Genomic DNA, 22,175 nt, shown 5'->3' on the forward strand with positions numbered 1-22,175 from the left:
ATTGGCACATGTTGCTCATGGACACTTTCCTGAGGGAATTGCCAAACCAGGTCAGTGCTCCAGCTCATCACAACGCTGACCCCCATCCCCTCGGACAGTCCTCTGCATTCTAACCGCTGATTTGCCTACATGCTATTAGCTGTGGTTTTGCTTTACTTGCTTTATTGTTATTTCCTATTAGCCTACAAAAATCAAGAGTTGATTTCCCACAACCTTGTTGGCAGTTCCTACTGAAGTGCTTGTTCCTGACTACACAAAATACCGAACAACTCCTCACCATCACTCAGACAAAAACCCCTGAACAGCCATTCCGGGAATGGAGGGATGCGTGTGTGTGTGTGAAATCAGTGCTGATAGGAAGGGGTAAACCCCTCACAAACTACAATCTAAACCCTACCCTCTCCAAGCCTGTAAAACTCCAACAGGAAGAAATAGTAGATACTGCCTGTAACAGGCTGGAGCAAAAGACACATGTGAGCAAAGCAACTCTTGGGAATCTTACTGTAAAAAGGAGACTGTATATGCCCCACATACTGTAAAGGAACAGCTAATCCCTAGAAAAATGCCAAAGGCATAGCAGTACTTCTGCCAACATCTGCACTTGTAACTTGCTTAAGCAAGTCTGCCTCCCATTCATGAAGCGGATGATTCCCTCGTGGGTCCCTGCTCGTTGCTTTTGGTGGTGGGGGGAGAGAAATGAAGCGGAAAAAAAAACCACCCACCCACAAGGAAGTACAGCTATGAATGCAAACCATGCAAGAAAACAGTTAAGTTCTTCGTGAAGCTGAAAGGTTAGCCAGGTGCCTATTACATAGGAGCAGCTCTTGAGTAAGATCCCACAAGCTCTTTAGGCAGCACCTGCTCCTGACCGTGCTTTGCCTTGCATAGGCTCCTCCTGTTGGGAAGCAGCTTCTCCCTTCTGGCAAAAGCGATGGGTTGTGCGGTGAATATGCAGTTAACAAACACTGCCCTTCAGTAGATGACATCCTCCTCTGCCACCCTGCTCAAATTCAGCAAGATTTGAGCTACTACCAACTGTAACACTATCCTTAATACTGTTAGAAACACAACAAAATGTTTGAAGCCCATTAAAAAAAAAATCCCACTGATCCCCACATAAAACCAAACTCCAATCTGATGGGCAAGCACCTGCTGCACAAATTTACTGCATTTTTGTAGCTTCTTGGCCCACAAAGAACTGTGTCAATTCACTAGCACAACAGGAAATCACCGGCTGTAGCCCCACCTTGTCTGATCAATACACACAGAGAATCACACAACCTCAGTTGAGCCATTAAGCTCAGACAGTCATATATTGGCACGCAGAAGGTTAGACACACCAGCACAATACAATGCCTTTTCCTAAGGTCTCATCCAGTAGGGAAGCCAGGAATTACCTCAGTTGCTTTATTATTTTCACATCAACAGGAAATATAATTTGAATACAGGTATTTTTAAAAACAGATTTAATCAACTGCATTTAGAATTTACAATTTTCTGTACACAAATACAAGTATCTTCAATAAAAATTCCTTTTGTAAGATTAAAACTTGAGATGTGGTACAAATGAGCAGCAAAAAAAAATCCCCCCCCCCCTGCATAGTCAAGTCCAGAGACAATGATATGCCTGAGAAACATCTAAGTCAAAGCTCCTCTGCAAAGCCATAAACACAAGAGAACAAGAGTGCAAGCATAGATTTCACCAAACAGCCACTTGACAAAGTTACAAACTGCCCTAATAACATCTAGTAGCCACAGCTGGTGGCCTCATTATTAGGAAGCATTTACTAAAGACACTGGCTTCAGTTTTAAGGCTCTTTCCCTACCCCTGTGCCGCTGCCAGGGCACAACAGTACATGCTGGCAGAAAAGGCTTTTTCTTCTGCACGCCTCTGCAGCCTCCTTGAATGACATAAAGTGACAAAATGTGCTGCCCCAGCTGCTCCACCTGATTTTGAGCATGATACACATTTATCTTCCTCTCTACACTGAATATATGCACAGATGCTGCAGTATGGTAGAAGGTTACCATGCACCCACCTGTCGGTGACCGCTTGCCAGCGCCAGACAGCAGTGGTCGAAGGACTCTGCAGCAGAGATCAAGTGCAACTCACTGACCCAGCCCATTTTCAGTATTAAAATGGGTCTTGTACCAACTTGCTCACTTACACTGAAACAAACTAGAAGAAATCTCATCATCTGCTCCATGGACGATGAAACTGTTGCAGAGAATAGTCAAGGGCAGACTGGAAAGGAAGAACAGTAAATTTCTCCTCCAGCACAACCAAGTCCAGAAGAAAATGCCTGTCCACACCCCCAGCCACTAAAACTATCCTGACAGAACTGGGTAATTTTGCACCCGACAAAAGCAGAGGGCTACAGTCTTTGTGTTGGTCCTCTCCCAACTAATGGATATCAATGTCCTTCATTTTGGGGACTGAGTTTATTACCAAAAAGACAAAAAACAAGGGCTGGAATTCATTTGTTCCAAGAACCTCAACATGCTAATAAGGAAATTTTCTGAGCACTTCTAATAACCATAACAATACCTTCGAGTCATAAGTCAGATTGCATACTTGATGAAGTACCTTACCAACATTTTGTTGGGTTTGCGTTCAGAAATCCTATGATGCAAAAAACTTCAAGAATAACTGGTCCATAAAATTTGTCTCATATGGTTTTAACAGGTCCAACTTAAAAGAACTGAAATACATCACAAAATATTAAAATGTATTTCCAAAGTTCTTACTGCTTTCTAAACACTGAGCTGCCACACACACTGGTTTGAAGATCAGAGTTCTTAGATACAAGCTGTCATCATTCTACCACTACTATAAAAGTACTGTTAACATGTCCAGGCAACACGCACTCTATCAACAAGAGTAAATCTACAGGCGTTCTGTAGTGCATAAAAGTAACTAAGTTCACTGAAACATGCAAGAAAACCTCAGCAGGAAGTACAGAAAGAAAAAGCTATTATTGTCACTATTTGTGTGAGCTCCTGCAAACTCTTCACAGACAGAAATGCAGTAAGGGCAGGACATCACTATTTACTTTAAGAATTTGAAATTATTTGGACATTTTTGTGAAAACTGTCTCTTCTTATAGAGAGATGTGCTTACATGCATTGTGGTATAAACCATTTATGCTGCTATTTCACTTGAATCTGAAATTCACACTTAGTATCAGTACTCTGATGCAGTATAGCTGATCTAGGAAAAATACACAGAGCATGGATTCTGATCAGCTTCTACAGAGGGAATTTACCCTAGGGACTCCCTTCAGGCCCCTGTGCAACAATACTATGTAAAGCTGACGCCACAGTCTTAGGCAGGACTCAAATACTGCAGGGAGCTTGTAAAGTGCTTTTGTTCTAGAGAGGCTTTTAGCTAGGGGATAACAGCAGAATATCAACTGGGTCAGTGAGTATCAATCAAAAATTTCAAGTGACATCTAAGAAATACTGTGTGCTAAACAAAGCTGAATATGCTTCATTACAGTTAGCAGTCTCAAGCTATTTTCACGACAGACAGAAGTTCACAGCAGAGACAAAGAGGTTATCTGCTTTAAGATTAAGTAGTTCAGTAGAACTTACCATCATATCACTTCTGGATCCAAAGAAAATCAGCAATCAATTTAAAACATTTGAATTTCACCCCATTGATACTTCATTCCATTCATCAAATGAGGGTGGTTTTTTTGTCCTGCTTTAGTTTCCCTTTCTACAATGTCCTCTTACAAGACAAATTGAAACACAAAAATAAAATGAGAGATCTGGGCTCCATGATTTTAGTATTTAAATTAAATGTACCTGCCTTCAGGCCTTTTATCAAAGGAACTGGATTCAAGTTTAACAACATTGGTGACCTCTGAAAGAGATCTGGGGATACAGGCTTGGCACAAAACACAGCGTGAGTTTTCTCTATTAGAACAACAGAAACAAAAGTTTGAATTAATTCGATGCATCTTCTATAACATCAAGATAAGGCCTGCAGATAAACGTAAAACACCACAGAGCAGCCTATACAACTGTGTTCAGGTAAAACAAATTGTAGTCACAGAAAAAAACAAATGCCATAATGAAAAAGTTTCCACTTGTGACTTAATTCCACAGGTTTCTATCAATTCTTATGTCAAATGAAGGCCTCAGTCCCTCAGATAATACATTTACGTAATCATTTATCAAAATATTATTAGGATAAAATTTTCAAATTTACTTTTAGAATTGGTTTACCTTTATTTCCACAAGCCACATCAGTCACACACACAAGCACACAAACACACCGTTACTGACTCGCACATCTCCCTGTAGTGATCGACACGCTGTGACACCAGATTGAATAGGTCTGTTAGATTTCCAAAGCAGTCTCTATGGATTAATCACAACTACCATCTTTCCAACCATCTCTCCAGCGCTCATCCACACGAGAGCAGTCAAATTCAGATTTTCCCAGTTTCCTGTTCACTTCATTATGAAGAAGACACAACCACTGGGAGAAGTTATTTCTGTTGCTAGTATCAGGCTGATTTGTACGTAATCTGCAAACAGGGAAGAGGAAACAAATGTTACTTCTTTACAGTCACCAACTTCAATACCCAAAGCAGGCACACAGCAGAAAAGGCGACTGGCTGTCTGCGTGCTATGGCAAACTGAGTCCCAAAGAGAACACGGAAGAGAGCACACAGGTTGGTAATTATCAGAGGCCAAACTTCCACTATAAAATACTGATGGCTGCAACTGGCTGGGTTTCATTCACTGCCTAGTCTTGTCAACTGGAAAAGACGCAGAAGTCAAACAGTTTATAATAAAAAGCAAGAAGTACTCAAATACATCAAAACACCAAATTAAAAAAAAAACAAAGAAATAATAAATGAAAAAACCTGAGCAGCTGTTTTGCCATGTGATGTCTGCTAAGTCAATAATTAGGTTTCAAACTTTTTTTTGCATGTTCATCATCCCTGAGAAGAGTTAAAACTTTTGAGAAACAAGCTGACAGCAACAACAGTAGAAAAGTTTTATCAAACATCTCAGCCCATTTTGGTCTTTGCCTCCACTGCTGAGGTTGCTGATAAAGGGAATTTTCTGGGACAGAAAAACACTTGCCTCCCGACAGCCAAATTATTTCAAGAGTCACTCCAATTTCACAATTGTGCACAAGTCCAGCTTGAACCAGAAAATCCTGAAATCGCCTCCGGAAGCCCCTGGAGGCAGCATACAACCTAACAGCATGAGAAAAGGTATTTGTTTTTTAAGTAAGTGTATCTCTGATTTATGCAATAATGGAAGAAACCAGTTCAGGTAACCTACAAACCCCAACTGCAAGAAGAGCTGCTGATATGCAAATAGCTGCTGCAGCCCAGCACCTCAGGCTAGCCTCTTCAGCAGCAGCCACCACAAAAAAAATCTCTGCGAAGCAACTTACCTTTCCCTCAGATCCTCAGCGCAGTGCTGGCAGGGGTAGAACTTGGAGAAGAGGCTGATGAAGTCCCTCATCTCCTTCTGCTGGGCAGCAGAGGGGTGGTCGGGGTAGTAGGCTGCCATGGTGTGCAGGAAGGCCCAGGTGCTGCGGCCCAGCTGCTCGCTGTCCAGGGGACAGTCCGGCGGTGGCTCCTTCTCTGTGACCACCGGGTCCTGCAGCAGGTGACAGGGTTGTGAGGGGACACTGGTGGCGCTGGGTGGGGGGTTTCCCACCGTGTGCCCCTCTGCGCTCAGGAGGCAGGATGAGCGGGGGGGGGGGGGGGGGGCAGGCCCTTCACACCCCCAGCGGGAACAACGGCTGCGCCCCCGCCTCACCCGCTGGTGAGAAGATGGAGGCCCCTCACACTCGCGGAGGGCAAACCCCGGCTCCTTCACACCCTGAGGAGGGACACACACAGCCCCATCACACTTGGGGGGCAGGATGGAGGCCCACTTCACAGCTCGGCCGAGGGCCGACAGCCCCCCCAGAGTGACGGGGGAGGCTCCCGCCGGCCCTCCCGCGGGCAAGCCGCCGTCTTACCCCGCCGCCCGGACCCGCCCGCTTCCTCTGCTCGCGGAGCCAGCTCTTGAAATCCGTGCAGGCTCGGCACGGCTTCTTGGATGGCTCCTCCGCCCCGGAGCCCGCGGCGCCGTGCGGGACGGCGAAGGGGAAAGTGAAAGGGCCGTTCTCGGTGCCCGGGAACGGCGAAGCGCCACGGCCCGGCCGGCCCTCGCTGGGCGCCGCCATCTTGGCGCCGCGGTGCACCACGGGCCAGAGCGGCCACCGCGGGAGGCCGCCATTTGAATGGTCTCTGGGTTCCCTCAGGCGGGAGCGGGCGACGCGGCTGGGCCCGGGGGTCCCGCTGCGCCCCGGCCCGGCTCGGCCCGCCCCGAGGGACAGGGTCTTTCCCGGGGCTGGGCGAGGAGGGTCGGCCCGGGCCTTTGCCGTTGAACACCACACACAGAAATGTGAGTTTCTGATAGTTTTTGCCAATGCAGCAGCAGGCTCTCGGTCTGCGTCTGGTGTCTGAGGGAAACAGGGTGGATTTTCCTTCACACGGCACAGTGACAGGAGCCTCCTGGCAGCGCTTGTCTCCCTCACATCTGTCTCTGCCTCTGTGTGTGTATATGGATGTGTATATATGTATACATACACATACACATTGTGTGTGGCTGGCAGAGAGCAGCTCTCCTACGTGCCTCGGGCAGGGAAGGGCACTTCAGCGTTATCTCCAGCACAGAAATACACTCAACAATGTGATTTAAAGAACAAACAGATAATTCTAACTCATACACCTGTAGCAGAACACACCCATATCAAATTTTACATGATTTAATACCTGCCGTGTGCTTGTAAAACTATATTGAGGAAGGGTTTACACAGCTGTCGGAAAGCTTTTGCATGTGTTACTCAAGGACAGGTATATCAAGAAGTGAGCCCGCACCTGCAGCTGGGTGGGCTGCTGGGGGGGGGGGGGCGGGGGCCGGCGGCGGCGCAGTGAAGGAGAGCCCAGGCCCTGCTCCAGCTCTTTGGTCTTAAGTGGACATTCAGCAGCTTTCCTTCTACTCCTGGTGAGCCTCAGGCTTGCGAGTACATGAGGATGGTGACCCAGCCCTTGAGTGATGAGCCAGCATGGCATTGGCTTCAGAGCTGGGTCTCTCACCCCTTGGAAGGGTTAATTAGCTGTGGTTTGGCACTTTCACAAAATCACAGAATGATCAGGGTTGGAACTGACCTCTGGAAAGCATCCAGTCCAAACCCCTGCTGAAGCAGGTTCTCTTAGAGCAGGTTGCACAGGATCACATCCAGGCAGGTTTGAATGTCTCCGGAGAAGCAGACCCCACAGCCTCTCTGGGCAGCCTGTGCAGCGCTCTGTCACCCTCAAGGTAAAGAAATCCTTCCTCACATTCAGGTGGAACTTCTTGTGTTGTAGTTGGCACCTGTTGCCCCTTGTCCTTTAGCTGGGCACCACTGAAAAGAGCCTGACCCCATCCTCCTGCTACTCGCCCTGAAGATATTTGTATGCATTGATAAGATCCCCTCTCAGTCTTTTCTCCAGGCTAAAGAGGCCCAGCTCTCTCAGCCTTTCCTCATGAGGGAGATGCTCCAGTCACCCCATCATCTTTGTAGCCTCTGCTGGACCCTCTACAGTGGTTCCCTGTCTCTCTTGAACTGGGGAGCCTAGAACTGGACACAGCGTTCCAGGCACAGACTCACCAATGCAGTGTAGAGGGGGAGGATCACCTTAGAATGTGAATTTTGTATTCACTCCCACTTTTCACCTCTTAATGTCCTGCAGGTTGAGTGAAAAATATGATTATTTGTTTAATGCAAACAAATGTATGGCTGGGATTCAGGTGGACCAAAACATCATCTTAAGAAATCTTGTATTGGCTGGCTGGTATGGGTTTTTGCCACCCCTCCCTCCTCCTCTTCCCCTTCAGGCAGCACCAACCCTTTTCATGTCCCTTCAGGCAGTCATGGCCTGGGACCTTTCCCCTTAGCAACTCCTGCCCCTACAAATAGCTGTACTTCTACACATCCTATTCCTTCCAGGCTGTTTTGTAGCCTATTTGAAATGCATCTTGAGTCTTTTGCCTGATGTTAAGTGCTGTTGTGCTGCCAATTCTGCAAAGACACAATTTGTATGAAAGTTGCTGGAAAAATACTGCTCATTTTCAGCTGTTATCCTCTGATTTATTTAACACAGCATGGTGTAAAATGTTTAGTAGGTAATGCATCATTTCAGAGAAATGCTTCAAAAACTTGCCTTTGAAAAGTTTTCAAAACTTAGTGTGCTTTATGTGGAAATGGCTGATCTGTCTCCTGGTCTCCATAGCACTGGACTGATGATCTGGATCTCCATCTCTGGGCCTCCTATTTACCAGTGCTCCATTTTTTCCTTTGTTTGCAATTTAATGAGAACATTCCTTTGCAGATATTCGGGAGGGAGGGAGAAGAGACAGGAGTAACTGATAGGAACTAATGAAATGTCTTTGTCTAAAGTTATAGACAACTATATATCTACATTTCACACACAAAGGAAAGATCAAGTAAAGGAAAAGACATTCTTTATGTTTGTTTTCCTTGCCCACCAATAAATGCTTAAATAACGTTGATGACATTTTTTTTTTTTAATTCAGGAAAAAATGTATGCTGGTATCTCAAAGAGACACGGGGAATTTCCTACAGTGCTTTATTGCTTAGCCTTCAAGCAATTAAATAGTTGCAGAGATGGTTCTAAGTCAAAGCAATCTCCTTGTTTGGCTGTTAACAGTCTGTTTGCTTTCTTGTTAGTGATTTCATTTATTGAGTTGGTTAAAATACAAGCATGTTTTATTGTTGCTTAAAAGAAAAAAGAGGTCAGAACCTGGAAAGAAGCTGTTGCTTACAGAGGGATTTGTGGTCATTGTTGCTCCCCCTGCCCCTTTTCTGGTCAGTTCTAAGAGCAGAGCTGGCTCTTTAGGAAAAGGTGCATTCAGTTTTCTCTATTTGCCCCCATGGCCAGCTTCATCTTGTTTCAAAGGTAAAAAAATGGAGATGCTCAGATTCAAATCAGAGCAAGGAAATCCACTTTATTGTGTCTAATTGAATCCAAGTACAGAGCCTAATTAATTCCATACGAAGGAAGGAACATAGTGCAGAGCAGAGGAAGGACACAGTAGCCCTCCTTCCTGCTCACCCTTGGACAACCTTTCTGTTAAATCCCAGCCGGAGCTGGTGGATGCCCCGTGGAGGGTCCCAATAGGTGCTGGTGTTCAGCTGCGTGTCCCTCACCACAACTGTGTGATGCTGGAGCATCCCCGTGGGTCCTTGCACCGCTGCTGCCCTCTGCCCGAGGGCGCTCGGAGCAGGCAGAGGAGCTGCAGCGTGGGTGGGCAACACTGAGCTCAGTGGGGATGGAGCTCCAGGGCTGAAGGAGCTGTGATGAGCCCTGGCAGGCCGCCGTGCTGCATGCTCCCACCTGGCCCTCTGGTCCCAGCACTGTGATGGAGGAGCTGGCAGTGTGCTAGAGCCTGTTACCAAACAAGCTCCTAACAAAGACCCCTCCTAAGAGTGGCTGTTTCCTGGGGGCAGGGAGCAAAGCACAGCTCCATCCCGTGATGCCTAGTCCAGGCTTCCTTGGTGTGTCCTCCAGGCACCTGCTGGCAGTGGCACCTTGCAGTGATCCTGGGTGTGGGCGCTGCCAACAAAGCACCTTTTTTTCAGTTACTTACATCTGCAAGACTGGGCTCACTGAAGTCTACTGAATAGGTGCCTTTTCCTAACAGCTGCTTAATCTGTGACTAGAATAGGGTACTGCGCAGGACAGCAATGATGGTAATTACCAGGAAGTATTAGTAAAACCTGCGCTTGAGAAAATTAAAAGGGTGTGTTTGCCTTTCTCAGAGGAAGACTGCTGTTTGATGTTCTGCTGTTATCTTTGGCACTTGCTAAACAAGAGTTTGGGAAATGGCAGGTGACATAGGACGGGAAGGAAAAAGAAACAGGCTGGCAACGGGATATGACCCATATTTGAGGCCAGATATGCATCCCTCTGCTTGCTCTTTAGCGTGAGGGAAGCAGCTGGGGCCAGACAACCCCCACCCCTTTGAGTAGAGCAAGCTAGATATATATAGAGATATATATATATATACACATACCAAGGTCTATACCCTGCTGCACCATGCCCAGGAAACTGAGTCAGGATAGGCAAAATGCGTGGCACAAACATACCCACAGTGGGCTTCAGGCAAGGACCGAGGCCTGAGCTTAAATGCAGCTCTTGAGCAAAGGAGGGGTGACCTCAAGGAGCGGTGTCCCCAAGGACAGGAAACCCCAGGAGGCTTCACACAGCTTTTTTCCCAGCAGTGTGACCCCCAAGTTACAGCAGGATGCTCATTTATGTATAAGTATGATTATATCTATGGAAAGGCTGCTAATTTTCAAAGATAACTCTTTCTAGGATGTGAGGGAGTTGTGTGGAAGTGTAGCAGCCTGCAGAGCCAGTGAGCCCACACTGCCTGCTGGTATGCATTTCTCACCATTACTGCAATAAAAAAGTTAAATTTGGACTAGAGAACAAGGAGTAATATTCTCAGAGCCTTCTGCTTCATTTGGGAACCTAAACACCACTGACTTTTCATTAATTAAAGTTCTTTAGAAAATTTTACCCTATACGTCTTAGGTATATTTTATATATATTATTATACTACAGATATACAACTCTTACCATGTTTTTTGTGATGGTTTTGCGGATAGTTCCAGTTGAATGTATGTGTTGCCCTCTCCAGGGGAATACACCAACAGGAAGCTGATTTGTATTTGCAGATAAGGATGTGGCCTGAAGTGTCAACCAGTTACATCAGGAATTAGTCACTCAGTTGTTTGTGAAATTAAAGTCAACTAGGAAATAGCAGCAGAAAAAGATAATGTGTACTTCCAGGGAAGTGAATCATATTGAATGGTTTTGCATGTATACATGAAATGCATTGCGTGCAAAGTTTCCCCAGGCATGAACTTATCTCCCAGTTATCAGGAAGGAGCCTGCTGCCATGCTGACATGTTTCACTTCCAGTGAGTGGGTGAGACACCAATTTCAGTTCAGATCCATCCAAAACTATTAAAATGTGTTCAAAACAGTCTGAGGGTTAAGACCTTTCAGACAGTATACCAAGGCAGCCTACACCCAGAGACTATATACCAATATATATACCAAGGTCTATCTATATACCAAGGTCTATCCCCAGAGACTGCAGTATGTTATTTTAAAGTTCGTGACATTTTTATGTGTAGATCCTCCTCTGATTACAATGGGAATTCAGAAGTAGTGGTGTTTATATTGCAATGGCAGGGATAGAGAGGAAACTAAATTATTTTCTACAAGTTGATACAAGCAGTTGTCTGATGCTTGTCATGCTCCAGTCTGTCTGCTACATCCCAGACTCTCTCTGAGCATCCATGTTAATGTTAATGCATTCTGAGCACAAACACAGCAAAACTGGGGGTTTCCTTCTGTTCTTTTGAAAAATAAAACAAAATCTTCAGCAGGCGGCTCCTGTTCCTCTTGACTTCGCAAAAGGAGACTGGCCCAACTGCTTTCTGTGACGGCCAGGAGAGTTCAGAGTGGTCTCCGGTGTGGCCAAGGGCTTCTGCTGCTGCTGCAGCAGAACTGACTGCACAGTGAGAGCACCCTTTGTTTTAGTAAAAAGATGCTCTTTGCAGTTTATTAAAAAAATGTTGTAGCATGCTGTTTGCAAAGTGGATTTTGAGGGTCCTTCCTTATCAGAGACTCCCATTTTTGTATCCTGAAAATTAATGACCATGTTGTTGAGAGAGCTGTGCTATTAAAATCACTTGTCCCGTACAGGACAGGTACACGTGGTGGTTTCTGTTTTTTTCCTCATCTTTATGCAGCTCTCCCTGATTTTGGCGTGCTTCCTTTTTCTAGAAGTAGGTCAAAGTAAATGGACAATATTAAGTCTCAACCAGTGGTGGAGGAAGATATTTTTCTCAGATAACAATTGCTATGAGAATGTGTTGAATCGTTAAGGATTAAACATTAATGAAACAACAGTTCTCCTTCCACGTTACTCTTCTCCCCTCCAGACTTTTGAGTGAAGAGTAAATATTGTTTTCCCTGTTTTCTGAAGGGGCCAAGGAATGTGAAAGCTTGCCTTTGATCTGAAAGAAAGGTGAACTTCTAACTTGAGCGACCAGCGCTGGTGAAAACCCCAGGAGAGATAAAGCACTTTGCATATTCTGCTTATCAATGGCAGTGGGGAATGAGGAAAGGGTAAAAATAGGTTGAGCATTTCTCGGAGTAATTTGTGAGGAATACAACAGTCTTGTCTCTGATCAGACTTTACTGTATTTAGCATGAAGTAAGAATAGCTTTTGCCCAAGTGAAAACATTATTTCTATGTGTTCATCGATATTGGTTTTGCTTGCCATTGGCTGTACAGGTTGTGTTGCTAGGATTTTCCCCTGATGGATTTTGGAGAGTGCAGGACAGGCTGTGCACTGCAGAGGCACAGCCTCCTTGAGGCTTGAAACCCCTTGGAAACTCAACCCTGCCTTCCATCTCCCTTCACATCCCTTAGCCGGGTCCCAGCATGTACACACACTGCTTGACCTTTACCACTCAACACACCCATCAAACACTTTTTTTTGGCTATTTTACTGTAGGAAATGATCAGTAAACTTTCGCTTGCAGCAGCTTAAGTAACATTCTCATCCTTCCTGGAACTTTATGTTTTGAATCATGCTTCTGTCCTTGGCACAACCTTAGAAAAACATGCCACTTTTACAAAGGAGCTATGAAATAACTGTAACATGTGCTTGGTAAACAGGGGCCCATCCAGCATGCCTCAGATGGCAGGCAAGTCTCCTGTGAAAGGCAGCTTTCTCCCTGGGCTGGGTGGCTGGATCCCAAGGGCATTCCAAGGAAGATCTGCTCTTTTGCTTTCACCCCTCTCAGCTGGCCGGTGTGAGGTTTCAAAGAGTTTGATGTGGTGCTGCAATTTTATATCAGCTGTTTGGCTGTGGCCACCTTGTCAGTGACCCAGCAGGCACCACCGTGTCCTGAGACCTGGTCTCTTGCATGGGGGCAGTAACCAGGGATGCCACAGGCATGAGTCCCTCACAAAAGATTGCAGATTAAAAGGAGTGGGACTGATGCTGAAATGAGAGGGTGGCAGAGGAAAGCAGAGACAGGCATGGAGCAGAGAGGAGAAGGAAGATGGCCAAGGGGATGGCTACAAGCCCCTCTCCATGTGCTGACTCATGAAGCCACGGTGATCGTGTGCAGTTGCCTGGTGGAAAAGGCGAATTGAGGGCTTGTAGAAAACGAGCACTGTCTTTTCCCAGCACTGCCATAGGAGGCCTTGCTGGCTGAGACTGTTTCTGAGACAGCTCAAGTAGCAGCACTGCAAAAGTAGTTTTTCTTTCTTCCAGCAAACGCTGCCTTACCAGCCTGAGCTGGTGGGGATCAGAGAAACACACTCAGCTGTAATGGATCTTCAGTCTCCGTAGCAGGAGAAAACTGTTATAAGCTGCAGCAATTCACTGTGATCCAAGTGAAAACTCGGCTCACAGGTATTGCAAAATGCATTCTCAGTGCTGTGTGTGCACTGCAAGTTCACGGCCTTGAAAGGCAGGTCCTGCACACTGCCCCGGTGCACACACCTACTGTCCGGCTCCCGTTATTGTACATACAGTGCCAGTTACCACAGCTCTTCACGCTTGAGTCCTAACTATTGTGAAGTAAATCTTCCTATAAGGAGTTAGTGAAGCCCCTGCATTGAAGATGGACATGCATCTTCTGAAGGTTGTGCAACGCCACTGCTTTGGGGGGTGGAGAAGGGCTGCACTGCTGCATATGTTCAAAGTATTTCTGAATCGGATTCCATTGGCTACTGAAAAATGCTTTAGTGCCTGCAGCAGCTGCTGGAATTAGGAGGAAATGAAATTCCTTCTTCTGGATTAAATATTGCAAACTGTCTCATCCCAGCCTGTGTGAAAGTTCAACTGCTTCCTTTGTTTATGATGTGAAGGGTATTTTTGTCAACTCCAGTGTCTGATGTGATAGTTTTTTTTCAAATAAGGGTCTGTTTCTCTCTTTATTGGAAGTCCAAAACCTCTTTGTACTCTTAAAAAATCAGCTTTTAGCAGCTGGGCTTTTCATTAAAGGTGCTGATAGGTCATGTGTTATCGCAGGTGACCTTCAAGAACAGTAAAGGGCAGGTTTTGATCCTGACAGTGATGGTGGGAAGAGATGAAACTCTTACCGGCATCATTCCAAGTGAGGGCCCCCCTTGCCTGTGCCCACGGCTCCTTTCCATATCTCTTGCAGTCGTAGTATCTCAAGGGTAGTTTGAGGACGTTTTCTCTCTTTGCCTTTCCCTGGTGAGTTTGCAAGAGGTCAGTGAGTCTAACCTCTAGCGTCCCTCTTGTTCTGGACATAGAAAGGGAAATGCCTGATTTAGAATGTGACACATCTTCAGCCTTGAGATGTACAGGTCACTAACCAGCCCAGGCCTGACTTCTGTATGCAGTAAAGGATGTTCATAACACGGCTCCCCCTCTTTTTCACTTGTGGGCATTTGTGACAAGGCCATTACTTCTTACTCTTGGAAAATGGCTGTGGTGGAGCTGGCGAAGAGATGTCTTTGGCTACCCCCAAGCATCTGCACACTCACTCTTCTTCTGGCTCTTGTTGGACGCAGGGAAGGATTGGTCCAGGCACTTGTCCCACCTAGGCTGCCATACTTTGGTTAAACACACTGGATTAAGTTATTATGGATCCATACTGAAATGGAAAGAAACCCAGACCCTCAGTGTTTATTTGTCATGGAGATTTTATACACTGTGATGGAGGGAAGCTGGTCTTGGAATGGAAATAACAGAGGGGACAGCCCAGAGACTCCCTGAAGCCACTGCATGACCTACCCTGTCCTTTAGGCTGTGGGCTTTTTGGGGCAGGGACTCTAGTGTGACTCCCGTTGACTACCCCTTAGTCATTGTCTGTGACACAAACAGTATTTCACATTTCCAGAGCAGCTGTTTATGGCGGTAGTGATGTTCCTCGAGTAGCAGGAGGCAGAGCCTCACCTTCACGAGGTGTGTGTGGCTTTCTTGAAGCTGGCTGCAAAACGACTGCAGTTATTTTGGAGAAAACTTGTATCTTGTGTTTCCTCAGTCTTGTCAAAGCTGTAGAGTTCACTCCTATATATTACCTGTTAATTTATGATCTTTTTTGTACCTTGTAAAACGACTGAAGAAAAAAGTAATTGCTGTCCTCAGAAACTATGTACATAAATACTGATGATAGAATAGCAGTGCCCGGCAGTATTTGTTAGTTCTACTTTTTCCAGGTAGACCACTCCTACCTTTCAGTTAATAATTACACATAAGGAGGTACCAATGTATGACAGGATGATATGGAAGTAGTAGAAGGCACAAAGTAAATTTGACTCTCAGGAAAATTATGGGTTTGGGTTTTATATGTGTGCTCAAATGTACCCGGCAAAGAAATCAAATTAATGGCCTCTTCTAATGAGTTATGCATCCTTCCCAACAGAAATGGCCCTGCCCTGCCAGGATTTTGCCAGGAGGTGCATTAATGCTGTTGAGGAGCACTTGTGCTGAGCGAGAGTCAATTTGGCATGGCCCTCCCTTCAGTTTCACAGATAGCGTCACTTTAATATGACGTGACTCATTACATAAGCCTCCTGACCAGTTTCTTGACATCGGACTTGACAACAAGGCAACAATACTTTTACCGTAACTGCAGAGCCTTGCGCTGAGCTCCTCGGCATGACACCAGAAGTATTGTCATTGCTGAGTAGTGCCTGCCCGTTCTCCTCCTCTGTACCTCTGTTCTGCATTGCAATGACCTTCACTTCTGCAATACCACTTCCTCAATAGCTAATTACCAAGTTTTGAGCAGTTTTGCTCATGCTTCACGTTATCTGAGATCCCTGTCACCAACCAATCTCCCCCAAAAAACTGACTTTTCAGCCTCAGGTGACTTGCAAACCTCCATGTAGTTTCACCTTCCTGTTGTAACATCTAACTATATGTTTTCCGTGCCCCCCTTCTGCCTGTATTCCCTGAGAATGGCAAAGTAAGGCAAAGCCTTTGGAACTAGCACTTGCCAAAAACAAGGCTGTCTCCTACTCTTTTTGCCTTCACTGACACCCGCTGACACGGAGCAATGTGCTGTCTGAACCTCCCTGGCTGGCTCCTGTGCACAGAATGCAGCTCCTCTAAGGTCTTCATTGTCTTTGGCTTTTCCCATTCAGGGTAAATATGTTTAAACCTTTATGCTCTTGGAAATACATTGTGTTTTGTGTTTGCTCTGAGACAGGGCACCAATCAAAGATGCTTTGTTGAGAGCTTTGGTTCCAACTATTTCTGAGCCACATTAAAGAGCTATGTAAAGGCAAGCTTGGCCACAATTTGGCTGCCAAGAAACCTGTCAGCATGGGTATGATGACAGAGACTCGGCAAAGGGTTCTGCCACCTGAGAGACCGGTAGTTTCTAGATAAGCACGATCGTAAAGAATAAACTCACTGGTTGAAGTGATTTCCTTTGTCTCCATGAAAACCTTACCTTTTGAGTGAGGTAGATTTTAACAGCACGTGCCTTTGCTGGACCCTTTGTGAACAGAGGGGCAGAGCATCTGACTCTGGGGCTGTTGAGGGCAGCGAGCTGCTTTGCATCACCTGTCCTCAGGGCAGCTCCTGCCTGGCTTCGTGAGCCAGGAAGTGCCCTGGAGATGCCATCAAAGGGGTTTTCCCACCAAATGCATGCACAGGACTGAGGTGCTTTCTGTAATATTCCATTCTTAAAGGAGGACGGGTGTCCAGCAGCAGGAGATCAAACTGCAATGAAACCACTTCCTTTTCCCCCAGAAACTGCCATCCTGCTGCACAGGAGCAGCCTCACGTGCTTGTGAAACGCAAACCAAGGCCTTACTTGTATTTTCTGGCCACACAGAAGGGATCTTGTTTGGCTTCCTATTCAGATCCTGGAGGTTTTTTAGGAAGATGAAAAATCATCTGCATCTGTTGCTGAGGGTTTTGAGACACCAGGTGTAACTGGAAAATGAAAGGGAAGGCAGGGCTGAGCCTCTCAATTTGGGCTCCAATAATGATAATGACTTAATTTAGGCTTCATCAAAGAAGAAGGGGAGGGAGGATGGAGAAGGCGGTTTGATCACACGGATGCCTATCAGCCAAGTCATAACCTGAGGCATGCTAAAGGCAGCAGTTCGGTGAAAGGACAGGGTTTCCAGGGCTGTAATTACAGGTCTTGCAGTGCCTCTGGGCAGTGGGAGCTGTGCCATGGGAAGAGCTGTTGGTTGCCCTAGGTGGCACCTGGCTTGATGCAGAACAGAGCACAGGGCACCTGGAGCTGAGTCTTCATCATGTATTTACACCTGAGAAGCTTTGGGACTTTTTCAGTTACACCTCAGGGATGTGTTTTTTCATTCTTTGCTCTGGCAATATTGGCATCAGCATCTCCCACTAATTTCGGAGAGTGTGCAAATATCGATACAGTTACCAGAAATCCATTTAAAATGAATTTAAAATGAATTAGCAGATGGGACAAAGCAGTAAAGAAAAGAGATTTGCAACAGCTAGCTCACACTAGTAACTAGCTAACAAACACACAACATCAAGTTGTGCCTGATTTGTGCTTTACAAAAGGCATGTTCTTAATTAGTTTTTGGGACTGGTGTGAGCACAGCCCAAGCCACAGGCAACTCCGATGGGCACATCTGTGCAATATAGCTGTAAAGACAATATGTCCATCCCCAGAAATGTACTTCAGTTCACAGCAGATGCTGCTGTCCGAGTGACAACCCTGATAGGGATGATAAACGGACCCAGCCGCAGGGCCAGGCTCGCTTGTTGGTGTTATTCTAGTAAGGATGTGATAAGATGCTTTTCCTCCTTGACTCTTTGAACTATGCCCCACCATCTGCACTGGGGAATATTTGCATGTTAAAAGCAGAGGGGCAGGTAAAAGGCACGTGGTAGTTTGCCAAATTATGGAATTTCTGCCGGCGTTACTAGGCGGAGGAGGAAGTGCCGTGCAGGAACACTTGTGCCCTGCCTCTCACTCCAGCGTATTTAACCATGGGACTTGTGTCTGGAGCTGCATCTCTGCTCAGTCTCCAGCTGCCCTGAGGAGGAAGAAGCAGGCTTGGGGAAGATGAGCTGCAGCAGGTACCCAGTGGACGTGAAGGCTGTAGGCTTGATGCAATGCAGAAAGCAGAAGGTACTTCAATGGTTTTTTTGTTAGGCTTTTTTTTCCCCCCTCCTTAAATATTATTTACAAATTGGGAAACTAGAGGGCTCTTTGAGTTACTCTTACAGGGACATGTTTGCTCATTTCCCTGCAGTGCTGGGATTAGAACCTTGTGATCTAGGACAGGGACCTCTCAGACTTGTTTTTTAATAGGCTTAATATCCTAAGAAAATGGTTATCTTGGATTCTGCTGTCTTTCTGTTCACAGTGTAATCAAATTCTTCTGGTTTCAACAATGATTATCCATTTGGGGCCCCTAAAATTAAGGAAATATTTTTGTAGGTCTAATGTTGAAATAATGTGACGGTCTTGCAGCCTGAAGCTGGAACTAAACCACAGGTCCTGGCAAATGCTGATTGCTTGAAAGCATCCAATATTGAACAATGTGATTAAAAAAATGTGTTTCTTTTCTCTTTTATTTTTCCAGAACTACATGATGTTTGTGTCTTGGTCAGATCAGAACAACATTCTTATCTATCGGACATTTGAAGACTTTAAGAGATTCCATGTAAGCAAATATCTCCTGAAAATAGGATTCCTGTTCTGGGGAGGGGGGAAGGAGTGCAGCCGTGTGTCAGGGCTGCAAGGCACTACTATTCTCTCTTCACTTTCAGAAAGAGCTGAAGAGAAAATTCCCCATCGAGAGCGGCTCCCTCAGGAGATCTGACCGAACAATACCCAGGTTTAAAGGTAAGGAGAATAAATCTCTGATGGACCAACAAACATGACACAGTTGTCAGTGATGTCATAGACTTCAGTCTCCAAGTCTGACCTTCCTCTGGAACAGATTAACAGCTCATGGCATGGTATTGCTGGGTTACATCAACATGCTTGGGTCTATTACAGACTTAAAATAACCCAGACTTCTTTTTAATCATTTAATTAATATTCCACTTTAAATATTGGCCCAGAACTCCTTGTAACATTTACATGTGAGCAAAGATAAATTTTAGGTATTAAAAAAATTTTATCAGGAGCTATTAAAAATGATAGGGAGGCAAAGACAGCTGCTGTCTCGGCTTCTTACAGTTTGGGCTTGGGTGGGGAGGGATAGTAGGTGAGGGCACCCCTGTGACCCAGCAAAAGATGCTGCTCTCAAGGCATCCAGATCTGTTGTTGTCTAGCTTTGCTCTGGTTATTTTAAAGATGCAAATGTGAAGCAGAGGAAGAGTGGGAAGCTGAACAGGTGCCTGGAGATACTGAAACTGCTAGAAACTTACTCCCAGGAACTGCTGAAAATGGATGCTAAAATCTCCCAGGGTGAAGATGTGACTCAGTTTTTCAAGGCACAGACCCAAGACCTAGATCCCTCCTTTCCTGAAAACAGGTATGAAATCATATTTGTTTATGTCTTCATGAAACAGAAATGTTCTAGAACACGGGTAGAAGAGGAACAAGTTACATAGCAGGGCAGCGGAGCAGGGAAATTCTACAGAATGCTTTAATGCCTCTTCATGTTGTTTCTGATGCCTAAGCTTTTCTTACCTTACTGCATAGACAATTTTGCCAAAATTAATACTAAACTCAGCCTTCCATGTGAGTTTTCAGTAAACAGATATTAAACTTTACTTTTCAGTGTTGTGATCATGCCATCGGAAATTGGAGGGGAAAAGAAAAGCCAGCCACGGCAGCAGCTCTCCTCTATTACACATCCCCAGGCATCCCAGAGCTACAGATGCATTGAAACCTTTGAAACCAAAGACACAAAGAACAAGACTTTCAAAGTCGCTAAGAAGGAGATTATTGAAGTGTTAATCAAGGACATGACTGGTATGTTTGATAGGGGTTCTTCAGTTTCAGGGATGGATAGCGTAGATTGATTCAAAGCTTGGCAAACACCGAGTTAGTAGCATCACGGGTGTGGGTGTGTGCTTGCACGTGTAATGTGCTTACCTGGATTTACACAGAAAGAAAGAACAAAGTTTCAGCACGGCATCAGGGGGGCACCGAGCTGCTCTGCAGAATGTCCCTCCTGCCTCTTGTGGCAGAGCAGCCCCAACCCAGGGATTATGGTCATCTACTTGCAGGCTGTTAAAAACTTTTTCTTTCTTTTGTTTGCTGCAGGATGGTGGCTGGTGGAAAATGCAGACAAGCAGATAGCCTGGTTTCCAGCCCCGTACCTAGAAGAGATTGACGTCCACAAGAACATCCAGAACGCCTTGAGCTCAAATGAAGAGGGTAAGTCTGCTTCTGGCTCCCTGGGACACTCCATGTTCCTCCTTCAAAAAATGAATTCTGCAAAACCCCACCACTTTAACCATTGCTTGGAGTCCCTGCCTGGATCCCTGGTGCTCTGACTTGTGATCAGCTCTGTCACCAGCTGTGGGTCTCTGAGCAAATCAGTCACTCACAGGGACACTCCCCCTGCCGCTCTTGCTTGCTCGCCAGGGCTGGTGAGCTGGTCTGGCACAGGGATGGAGGCATTTTCTCCACAAGGCAAAACCAACCTCCCTCTTCCCTCTGCAGCCAGCCTGTACTTTGTTGTGCGGGCCTATGAGTCTCAGAAGGCAGATGAGCTCTCGCTGAACAACGGCGTCATCGTGGAGGTGGTCAGGAAATCTGACGATGGCTGGTGGCTGATCCGGTAAGGAGGCTTTTCTGAAGCTCTTATTCCCTGAGGGAGCACGTTATGGGCTGCAGGTGCTTCTTGCCTGCTCCTCCCTGAGCAGGGTGCGGAGGAGCAATCAGAGCTGACTGCTCGGTTACGGATGGCTTCCCCTTCCTTATGCCCCATGTACAGTGCTGGGCTGAGTCCTCACCTGCTTCCCCTGGGTGCTCTGCTCCCTCTCCTTGGTCTGAGCTGGGAGAAGGGCTCTTTTCAGTGTTGCTTTTCATCCTTTCCCCCCTCAGATACAATGGCTGTACTGGCTACATGCCCTCCATGTGCCTCCAGCCCTACAAGAATCCTCACCACAAGCTCCAAACGATCATAAACTGTGGGCTCAACATCTCCACACCCAACCTCTGCTCTTCCTTGATTGCTCCCCAGCCCCGGGGTGAGGCTGCGGGCTGGTGCAGGGTGCAGGCTTGCTCTTCCCTTGACCAGACTGAGGGGGACACGAGCTCTGTGAGAGGCAGATCAAGGTCTCTGCCCAGGGCCAGCTCCACCCCGGACCTGGAGTCAGACAGCTCGTCCCTCAGCTCGGGGAGCAGCAGCGAGCACAACGGCCAGCTGAGCTGGAAGCCTGACTTGTCGAGATCTCTGCCCGAAGTCGAGCAGGCCAGGAACTCTCCCCTGGGGCATGCCTTGGCTACGCACAGCAGCAAGTCTCCACACCTCACCCACAAGGACAGGAATGATTCTGGCTTTGTGGAGTCATCTGCAGCTGATCTAAGTTACTCCCTCACTGACCCAGACTTGGCTGCTTGTGTCCCCAAGGTGCCCGTGCGCCCCTCAGCCCACGAGATCCTCCAGAAGTGCAGCACAGTCACGAAGCGAGCTGTGCAGCAATCGGCTTCCCGGCCAGCTCTCCAGGCACTGCTCCCTCTCCCAAATGTGCACTAGTGCCCCCCTAGGCGGGGGCACGGACCCAGCCCTGGCCAAACACCTCAACCCATAGCCAGGCACCCCCCTCACCAAAGTCCCGCAGGAGCCGTGGGCAGAGGCACACGGGGTGTCAGGGTTTGGGACCGTCACTTTCCAAGGACACTGCTAAATCCCGAGGAACATGCATGCAGATGCTGCCTCCCTGGGTAACACCTATTCCTGCTGCAGCTTGCACAGGGAGGCCGGGGAGCCAGGAGGGGCTGTACTGACCTTAGCAGGAGAGGATTTAGTGGTTTAACCTATCAGGGCAGTCACATCAGCTGCACATCGGGCAGCTCCTGTGTAAGTTTGAGGTCACTTTGAATTCAGTTAATTCTCCCTCAGGCAGGTGTTTATCCTGCAGTGTTTATGTGAAAATTTCATAATCATTC

General features: G+C 46.5%; 2 protein-coding genes across 2 annotated transcripts; one reads left to right on the forward strand and one right to left on the reverse strand.

Moving 5' to 3' along the window:
• Window positions 1–1,135: 1,135 nt before the first annotated feature.
• Window positions 1,136–6,239, reverse strand: GFER (growth factor, augmenter of liver regeneration). Its single transcript, XM_037385822.1, has 3 exons — window positions 5,999–6,239; window positions 5,423–5,631; window positions 1,136–4,538 (listed from the first exon to the last, which is right to left on the reverse strand). The coding sequence occupies exons 1-3, from the start codon at window positions 6,203–6,205 to the stop codon at window positions 4,376–4,378; spliced, it is 579 nt and encodes a 192-aa protein (XP_037241719.1). The 5' UTR covers window positions 6,206–6,239; the 3' UTR covers window positions 1,136–4,375.
• NOXO1 (NADPH oxidase organizer 1) lies at window positions 4,548–21,762 on the forward strand. The gene is made up of 8 exons (XM_037387339.1): window positions 4,548–5,237; window positions 18,685–18,765; window positions 18,872–18,947; window positions 19,404–19,584; window positions 19,834–20,027; window positions 20,322–20,435; window positions 20,724–20,841; window positions 21,108–21,762. Exons 2-8 carry the CDS (start codon window positions 18,691–18,693, stop codon window positions 21,760–21,762), a joined length of 1,413 nt encoding a protein of 470 aa, XP_037243236.1. The 5' UTR covers window positions 4,548–5,237; window positions 18,685–18,690.
• Window positions 21,763–22,175: the final 413 nt, after the last annotated feature.

The sequence above is a fragment of the Falco rusticolus genome, chromosome 4 (assembly GCF_015220075.1).
Source record: "Falco rusticolus isolate bFalRus1 chromosome 4, bFalRus1.pri, whole genome shotgun sequence".
Lineage (NCBI taxonomy): Eukaryota > Metazoa > Chordata > Aves > Falconiformes > Falconidae > Falco > Falco rusticolus.